General features: G+C 37.9%; 1 protein-coding gene across 3 annotated transcripts in view; it reads right to left on the minus strand.

The window, feature by feature from the left end:
* Positions 1 to 10,008, minus strand: part of LOC138019773 (uncharacterized) — a 56,343-nt gene that overhangs the window by 45,080 nt on the left and 1,255 nt on the right. The window contains exons 2-6 of one of the 3 annotated variants that reach the window (XM_068866649.1): positions 7,577 to 7,644; positions 5,907 to 6,029; positions 3,814 to 3,902; positions 3,676 to 3,723; positions 48 to 167 (exon numbers count right to left, since the gene is read on the minus strand). In XM_068866649.1, coding sequence (XP_068722750.1) covers positions 48 to 167; positions 3,676 to 3,723; positions 3,814 to 3,902; positions 5,907 to 6,029; positions 7,577 to 7,612 — 416 coding nt within the window. In that variant the 5' untranslated portion in view covers positions 7,613 to 7,644. Of the gene's footprint in view, positions 1 to 47; positions 168 to 2,357; positions 2,493 to 3,675; positions 3,724 to 3,813; positions 3,903 to 5,906; positions 6,030 to 7,576; positions 7,645 to 10,008 lie in introns of those variants that run through there. The other 2 variants (XM_068866648.1, XM_068866650.1) reach the window with 2 other exon arrangements.

The following is a 10,008-nucleotide window of genomic DNA, read 5'->3' on the forward strand; positions in this document are numbered from 1 at the left end:
AAGCCGCCCCTTTATCCTGAATGAAGAGACTTCTTTTGAGTACTCACTGTTTGGACGTGGTCAGATCAAAATAGGAAGTCACAAGTCCAAGTGGCTTAAGTCCTGTTAAAAAGCATTCCATGGCTTGAAATGGAATGTTTTGGAATTCACTCGGAACTTCTCGTATCCTGGTAAGAGCACAAGGGATCAAAGTAATTAAAATTCTCATTTACCTAGATGTACATGTAAATAATAGTTTCAGGTTCACTTCTAGTTGACAGTAAATCTATAATGCATTCAATCTTTTAACAGTTCACAAGTTTTTCCTTCAGACAAAATGGGAGGACATGAAGAGCAGATTAAAATGTTCTTCACACTTCCAAGCAACATCACTACTTATAATACATGTAAGGTATTAAAATTTTGCCACAGTCACTGTGATAAATGAGTTTGACCTTGTAACCTCTTCAAGAGGTCTGCTTAAAATTGTCCATAAATGCACCTACACCTGTGATTAGATGCACACCCAATTTGAGCTTTTTGAAAACACACAAGTGCAATAATTCCAAATTGAACAAGAAAAGTCGTATGATTACTTTTTAATATCATACAGAACAAAATTACAGAGCAAGTTCCGGTTCGGAAGTGACACACCACAAGTTCAAGCTGCACGCCACCAAAACAAAAGATTAATATGATTGGTTTTTACCAAACTCTATTGTTTATTTAATATTAGCTAATCTAACTGTGAATCCTGTGAGCAAAATGATATTTTATTTTAAAGTTAAAGTTAATGTTTATGAGCAATAACCTCTGAGCCCTCTGTCTCTTGAGTCCTGCTCCTATCACATGGTGGCTTCTTTGGAGCCACATTAGCCTGTTCCAGGCTCTCAGATAGTCGAGAAAACGAAAAGAACTGCGTGTGAAAAGCGAGTGGGGGCTTGGGTCGAGGCGAGGCGGGAGAGCCTGTAAGCATCTCTTTAAATTCTTCATTCCGGTATACCAGCTCCTGGTATACCCTCTGATTGGTCAATTTTGACAGTTTACATCAACACTTTCGTCATCATTTTGATTCATGCACGGAGCACGAAAGAAAGAGGTCAACTCTGTCGCCGAGTGTCTTAAAGTATTCCCAAACGTACAAGCCCTCAGATTCGAGCAAAAGTTGTGTCTGTTCGACTTTAATAAGTCGAAAAAACGATCCGTTTGCAATGCTTTTAACTGGTTTTGGTAAAAGCATAAATTTTCAGTTACTGCCGCGCGTTGCGAAAGCGCTTCAATGTTGTGATACGACATCTCTCCACACCACTTAAAATATAGCATCACCGGGTACGATATATAGTTCGCATTTGACACAACTATTATGTCCCATGCACGCCACAATTGTTAGCATTCAACGGCGCTCTCTGAAAACTCTGACGAACGAGAAAAATACAATATTTTGTTATTCTTTCTTATGTAAATACTTGGCTGCGTATTCCAATTCACCAGCTAGGGTCAATTAAATTTCTGCCTTCATCGCCTTCGAAAAAATGAGAGCAAAAAGAAAAAAACCACTTTGAAAGAGCGCAAAAATTTGCCGAAAACAGGCTTGTATTTCCGTTGTATGTCTCAAAGCTTTAAAAGATCAAGCGATTTCAGGAAGCGAAGGTGATGGCTACGTGTCTGTATACTGCGAATGCAATTGAACCCATCCACATGAAATATCAATCTTTCACATTCATTATCGGTTGTTCTGTTGCATCAGAGCTGAAGTTTATTGATGAGATCATCTTATCATCTAGGCCAGAAGCTTCAATGGTCGGGTTTCTGTTTTCCTTGAAAAAGTCAACAGAGCGTCGGGAACTCGCAGCTTTCGAACTGGTCGTGTCTTTTGGTCGAATTTGCTAAATCTCCCGTCGGTGATTTCCTTGAAACTCGTTTCCCGGTTGCTTTGACAATGCCTTCGTTCGCTTGTAAAGTTATTTTCCTAAAAGTGCCTTAAATTCTGGCTAACGTACTCGCACAAGTGAGAATTAACGCATCACCTCTGAACAACAATAAAAGAATCGCGCTTGAACTCGCGTGGGACCACACAATGCCGCCCTTTTTCAACACTTTGACATTGACATTTTGACATGCGAAAGGTTATTTGCAAAGTGGGCGGAATGAAGAATTTAAAGAGATGCTTACAGGCTCTCCCGCCTCGCCTCGACCCAAGCCCCCACTCGCTTTTCACACGCAGTTCTTTTTGTTTTCTCGACTATCTGAGAGCCTGGAACAGGCTAGAGCCACATGTCCTGTAATCTGAAGGCATTTCATTTCTGCCTTTGTCACATGGAGTAATTCCTATTTTCAGAGGTTATTCCGTTAGCTCTTTAGTTTACTGTAAGGAGTACCTTTACTGTTTACAAATTTTATTATGGCTCATCTGCATGGCAATTCGAAAGCCACAGGCCCTCGCCATCGTCGTTGGGAAAATCTCACTTCACTGTCGACGAAAGTTCTCCTTCTTCTTTGTCTTCACGCTCTCTATCTGCCCATAACTGGCATCAAAGCCGAACTGACTTCCCGCTTCCCTGTTCCTTGAGTCGATTCTGCGTGTTTCAGAAGGAGTCAAATGAAGCTTTCACGAAATCATGCAAGGCGGTCTACTTCCCGCCAATGCAAAACTCAAACACTTATCCATCCGGTATATTGTTCTTTGTTGCTCCCTATAGGATGTTTTCACTCAATCTCTAGAGACACCAATAACAATGGAGAAATGTACAACTTCTGGTGAACAAACAAAAGAAGCTACACTGTACTGAGAGATCTTCTGCTTTTGTGCATCAACATGGCGGCAATTACGTCACACGAACACAACCCTCCAGCACTGGCATCGGGACCTAAGCAGACCATCACCTGGTCCACACATTGTGAATCTCTCAATAACCCATCCTTGTCAAACCAACAGCACAAGGAGGCATTTCCCCGATGGCCAAATACCGACGTTCGACAACCCTGTACAACCGTTTGATCTTTGACTGCTGAATTTATTGTGGTGATAGTAGTTTAAATCCTCCGCTTGTTAGTGAAGTGTTTGATCTTTGGCCTTTGTCATTTAACTCCTCTGCCTGTTATTTTACTGTTTGATCTTTTACTGCTGAATTTTGTTATGGCCAAAGAAAATACTTCCTCAGATTGTTACTTTAGTGTTTATTTACTTATACAGCGCCCTTACAAGTTTAATTCCTTTGAGTGATATTTTCGGGTTGGATCTTTAAGTGCTGAATTAATTAATGTATTGTGGCCATAGAAGTTTATTTCCCCTTTTTTGGGTTTGATCCTTGATTGCTGATTTTATTGTGGCCACAAAAAAATAATTTCTCCAATTGTTATTTTAGTGCTTGACCTCTACAGTAAGTTCAGAATTTTTTGTGACCTCACAAGTTTAATTCCTCTGATTGTTATTTTTATTAGTGTTTTGATCTTTGCCTTGTAGATCTATTGTGGCCATAGAAGTTAAATTCCCCTGCTTGTGGATCTTTGACTTCTGAATCTCTTGTGGCCATGGGCTCCCCCCGCCCATTAATGAGTAAAATTGTCTGGCGTTAGACAGAGCACAATCATTCTATTAAGTCTCACTTCCAGGAGTCAAGGGTCAGGTTAAAAAAAAAAAAAGGAACATGATTGTTATTAAAAGGATAATTCATTCCATCCAGAATGTTTACTTACCAACAACAAGGAATAAGAGTACTTTCAGCTAAATCCACAAGAAATACACTGTAACAAAGTGAAAAACTCATTTGTTTGATTTTTGTATGTAATGTATTTTAGAACTCATAAAAAGCAGATTGTTCATAAATTTCCAACCTGGCCTGAGGTCCACAAAGAGTCTGAAGCACATTTTGAACCCTTGCTCTGTACCAGAATTTATCAGAAGTTCTTCTCACAACACACATCTAAGGAAAAGAATGATGATGATACTGTAAACTCCTTATTGTATTAAAATACAGTAGCGTGTAATTTATGAACAGGACTTTAAAATGGAGCCATAGTTTGTGAGTGAATGTTAAAATGGATGATGTGGGCTATACTTAGTGCCTAGTAGATAATTTTTACTTCCATTTTTGTTTATTATTATAACCCGCAATTCAAATAATATACATTTATTTCATTCACTGCATCCTTTCAGAGGAACACACTAGTCCAGCAAATTACAAAAATAATGTGGTTGCAAATTCTACAGCGTACATATGTACGCTCTCATTAAGAAGAGATGATGATGATGATGAAAATTAAACAAATTTTGTTAATTAAAATTGATTCATTAGTACAAGCTATGTATCTTTGTTGCAAGGACTGGCATGCAGTCATGTTCTGTATTATTCACTGGACATTAAATTTTAACCTTTTCTTTTTTATACTAAACATAGTTTCCAAGGATCCCCATCTACTGCAACAAACAACCTTGCTTGCTGGGAAATTTTACAGAAACATGTGGTAAGATTTAAAAAGAAATGTCATTTTAATTCTGAGGATCACACTGACCCTCCATTTAAGAATTTAGGAACATTAAAATTCCATGATCTACTTTCGTTACAATTTGGTCATACAGTCATTTTCTCCTATCAAATAGGAACTCTTACTACTAAACTACAGTAGCAGTAAATTTACCCAAGACAGAGAAGTTCACACATTATTTTGAAAACACACGAGTGCAAAGTACTTCCAAATTGAACGAGAAAAGTCGTATGATTTATTACAAGAGAATCCACACCACAAGTCATTTGCCTTTCTGCAAATTGAGTAATATCAAACAATAATAATAATTAATTTTTATTATTACAATCTTAGTCCAGCTAAGTCTAGCAGAGACGGCGAGCAGCCTCTCTTCTGCTCCAAAATCACTGAAACGAATGCATACGATGAACTTTCAAAATGGCTGAAGCTGTGAGTCGCAAGTACTGTGGGCGTTGGAGTAACCAAAACAGCCTTAGCAACCCAGTCAAAATGAGCCGGCAGCCAGCTATTTGGCCGCCTACAACACAATATCTGCTGCTTACTTCGAACTCACCCTTGTCAGACTTGTATTCAGGATGAGGTTGTTTGAGTTGTTGTTCATCATTACGTTTCGACTACATACTGCTAGCCTTCATCCTTTCTCAGCCTATAAGGTCTCTTCTAAACTTCCAGTTCAAATTGTAACCAAAAAATACACCACATAAACCCTAGCCGCACACAATCGCTTCTGCAGGAACGCATTCATTGCGTGGGAAGTGAGCCGAATAGATTATCAGCGGTCAAAGTTGTTGCAGGTACAAATACATGTAAGATGGTGTCCTGGAAACGATCTCGTGGCGTTGGCGCAGGGACTCGGCAAATTTCTAAATTTTTTTGTACGGTATCAAGTATGTAGCCCCAGAAACCCATAGCTTTGCACTGAGATTATATATAGCTCAAACGATTTGAAGATCTGAAGCCTTCAGTTTAACTGACTCTGTGTAATAATATACATTGTATTATGACGCAACTTTCATGAGTTTCTCACTTTCACAGTTGAGAAGTACTTGCTACTATATAACTTTAATTTGAAAACTGAAGGTCTTGTGTGACTCTTAATTCATTACTGTTATCTTAATGCTATTTAATAGGAGCTCAGTTTACCCTAAAATGCACCAGATGCAAATATTTGAAGCCAATATTTTCAAACTTTTCCAGAGGAGCATGCCCCTGCACCCCCTTAGCATGCAAGGGACTCCGGCCCTTGAAGCAGCAGCCTTGGGCCTTTGCTGTCTATTACTATAGCCAGCTTGCCTACTACTCAAAACATTTTGACTGGGCTGCCTTAGCCATTTGAAAGTTCATCGTACGTGTTTGCTTCAATGATTTTAGAGCAAGAGAGAGACTGCTGACAGTCTAGGTCTAGCATAGGTAAATTGACTGACTACACACTCTTTCCTCACCTGTCCCTTTACCAATGGATTGATGATCTCTTGTGCTGTAGAGTTTCTGAAATGGTCATTGAGCTTTCCCATGAATTCAGACTGTGCAAGAGGGTGTGCCCAAAAATGTCCAGCATCTATAACCTGTGTTGAACAAAAGTTTTTGTATTACTTTTTATACAAATAAACCCAGTTTCATTAAGTTCTTTTGCACTGTCACAGTGTGCATGGCATCATGGTCTCAATAAAGTGTACTACATCACATGTTCATCCATCATGGAATTGTCACTTTGTTTTTTCATCTACATGTTAATACAGTAGATATGGTAGGTGTCAGAAGTGATTAAGTACAGTACCCTAGAATTCCGAAAGTGCCCCCCCCCCCCCCCCCCGAAAGTAACCCTTTGAGCGGAGTCTCCTTCAATCTTCCTAAATAAGTCGGGAAGAGGAAGGAGGAATCTGCCATCCACCTCAACATTCTCCAGTTTTGACTTGACAACCCCTCTTTTTTTGGGCATGATAAATCGCCACGGCATCATCAACATTAATTTTCTTGAAATTTACAATGCATGGCAATTTTCAACTGTCTAAATTCCAATGAGTATTTCCTCTGTATGTCGGTTCCAGAAACTACATTGTAGTCTCCCAGAAACCTATAAATTTTTCAGTAAAGTATGAACTACACTGTATCTTGAGTTTCCAAGGAAAATTAATGATTCCTTGGCTGTCGTGTTTGCCAGAGTTGTTCGAAAATATCCCGACTGTTTGCTTTCATTTTGTCGTTTTGTGGTGACTGGTCATGCGTGACTGACACCGTATACATTCAAATTTCAATTTAATTTCAATACAAAATTTCGAGGCCACTAGCAAAGTCCTTCCTCCTCCCAACTTACCTATGAAGATTGAGGGAGACTGCTCAAAGGGTAAAACTGCTATTGCTTTAATTTCAAATCACCAGTGTTAACATTATGATAATGTTTACAATAATAATGACATTAACAATAGAATAAAAACAATTCAATGAAACAATAACTTATTCTATAGATACTGATGAAATACCTGAGGAGTTTTCCTTTTACTAGAAACTGAACATCTTCACTGCGTGCAATGAATAGATCATTTTTATCTTTCACATGTAAGAATATGTGTCGTCATGGTAACGAACATGATTGGCCAATAAAACGTGAGCTTCCTCTTCACTGTAAGGCACTTTTGCGCTTTAATATAATTCTTCTCTACTACATTAACATTTTTATTGCAAAATTTTACATTATCGTGATTTGTTTTTCATAACATTCAAATCTTGTTTCATGTTCCACAACATGCGTGCTTTAGCAGTTGGTGACCACTCTTTTCTTTAAATCTGGACATTTCATCAATATCTATATAATAAACAGAACATTACATGGCCGCTTGGGGATACAAATTCTATCTTCGTGTGCTGAAAGTACAATGTATCTCTCGTGAACGATACTTTCAGCACTCGAAGATAAAATTTGTATCCCCACGCTGCCACGTAATATCCTCTATATTAACACTTAATATCCATAATAACTGTTATTAATATTGATAAAATTAACATTATTAATATTAAGTAATAAATCATCATGATAGAATAAAATACAATCATCATGATCACCAAAACTTGTAGACGAAAATATACCTAATCAGTTAAGTAAATGTATACAAACCTTAAAGATCTCAATATCCAAAACCATGGCCATCATGTGTGACTTGGGTTAAAATCACTACTTGCTTTCTAAACCAAATAAAAAATTATTAAGAAAGAGGCAAGAGAGCACGTTGCAACATGTATATAAATAATAAAGCCAAGACACCTTCTGAGAGATTAACTTTAACTTGAATGGTTTATGATCAAATACTGAAACCAAGACTCAAGACTCAAAATTGATTTATTGTTATCACTATCATAACATGCACATGTAGAATCAATCATGCTGATAATCATAATAACAATGACAATACTAATCAAAATTTAACTTTTATCTATCTCTTTGATCGTGAGTGGGCAGTATCCTGAAAATCCAGCAATTTGATTGGTTGCAGGAGCAGGCAGAATTTTCCTATCTCTCAACCACGGTCAAGGTAATCAAGGACGCTAAGTGATGAGCGAAGCTGCGAATTTAATGAGGAAAGTTTCACTTTGTATTAATTTTTTCTAAATTTTGCCAAGTTTGTTGACTTTAGCAAGCAAAATTCACAAAAATAATGTAAAAAAATACCCATTCATTTTAAAGTTCTTTTGTTGACACGTTGATGAGACAAAACTGTATCAAATAAAAGTACAGTATGATTCCTCATGACCTCAGGCACAGTTCTTCCCTATAAGGACCTCCCGGCCAGTGAATAACATATATTATTAGAGTCTCGAGCCGTTATAGCTGAGTACAAAATAAATGCTCTGCTAATTGGAGAGACAGTAAATTATCAGTCTGAGAGCAAATCAACTAAAGGCAGAAGAAAAAAATTTTTGGTGCGCAGGAAAAACCGGACTACCCAGAGAAGAGCCTCTTGGAGCAGAGTAGAGACACAACAAAGTCAGCTGGTGTACCAGTCCATGGATTGAAACCAGCCCACATCGGTCGAAAATGAGTTCTGCATGACACCAATGTGGCAACCTGCCACCTTCAATTTCCAGTTTAGTCTTTTTGGTCCTTGACTACATGTATGATTTTAGAAAAGACAGAACATCAGTGCTTGCAGATCAGATAATTAAATGTCCACAAAACAAAGAACAAAGAGAACATAGTTCAATACCTAATCAGCAAGGCCTAATCAGAATAACACTGGTTTTTTGGTTCTCTGCCGTCTTGTGCTAAAAATATTACCAGCACTCTTAAGAACCCTACTGCTTGTCTCACAAAAAAGATCACCCAGGGCATCAAAATGTGCAAGAACATCTGGGACAAACAAGCTTGTGGTTCAACCTTTAGTTCTTTATTCTGAGACTCATGTAAGATCATTGGGAATGCATTGCTGAGAAGCTATACCTTAGGGTTAGCTCTGTAGTTACTAAAACAAGGAATGACCTACAATGATCTACCATGACCTACAATGACCTACCATGACCTACAATGATCTACAAAGACCTACAATGAGAGCTCTACAATGATATACAATGACATACAAAGAGCTGCAATGATCTACAGTGATCTACAATGACCTGCAATGAGCTACAATGACCTACAATGAGCTGAAATGACCTACTTAAGGACGGTGCCTACATGTACTAATTCAAAGGTACATGTATTTTGGCCCTGGTTTATGATTATGCAGGAAAGGTAGATCTTAACAAATGTTATTGAAATCCAAAAAGAAAATTGGGGGTAACCACACATTTTTCAAAGATAATTCATGAATAATCTTTGCAAAAACCTTTAAAATACAAAGCAATGTATGGCATTCTTTCTCAAATTAAAGCTTTATTATCTCTCAAAAATGCATGGTTACCCCCAATTTTCTTTTTGGATACCAAGAGTACTTACTAAGATCTACTTTATCCGGATAGTTTTAAACCACACAAAAATATCCCTGAATTAGTAAGCATCACTGATAGGAAACTGGAGTACCTCGAGATGCGCAGAACGTACATGTATGACCAATAGCAATAGTAGGCACCGTCCTTAAATGATTTACAATCATTGAAAGAGAAAGACAAAAGGGGATTGTGCTGAAGAGTTTGGTGAGCGGAAAACATCCATTGTGCATTGTCACGCAACGCTTTTAGTCCATTGCATGACAGCCCAAATGATGACAGCAATTACGCACATGGCCTTGAAGGCAGAAATAAACTGCAAAAAGACCCTTGAATGGTTTTCCTTTGTTTTAAGGCTTAACTGAAAAGGTAAAAATTTCAAGGCTTTAGAGAAGACAAGATTATAAACAAGCTATTCTTCCCACAATGTTCTGTTTGGTTCAGAGTGCACAATGAAAATTCTCAACTTGCACAGCAACGAAGTTTTGATTGGTTCAAAGCGCAGAGTGAAATGTTTTTAACCTTTATACTGCAAACATGCTGCAGAGCCCTCAGGTCATTAGCTAATTTTAGCTTATAGTGTACCTCATTGTAGGTCATTGTAGGTCATTGTAGATCATTGTAGGT

Source organism: Montipora capricornis, chromosome 10 (genome assembly GCF_036669925.1).
Source record: "Montipora capricornis isolate CH-2021 chromosome 10, ASM3666992v2, whole genome shotgun sequence".
Classification (NCBI taxonomy): domain Eukaryota; kingdom Metazoa; phylum Cnidaria; class Anthozoa; order Scleractinia; family Acroporidae; genus Montipora; species Montipora capricornis.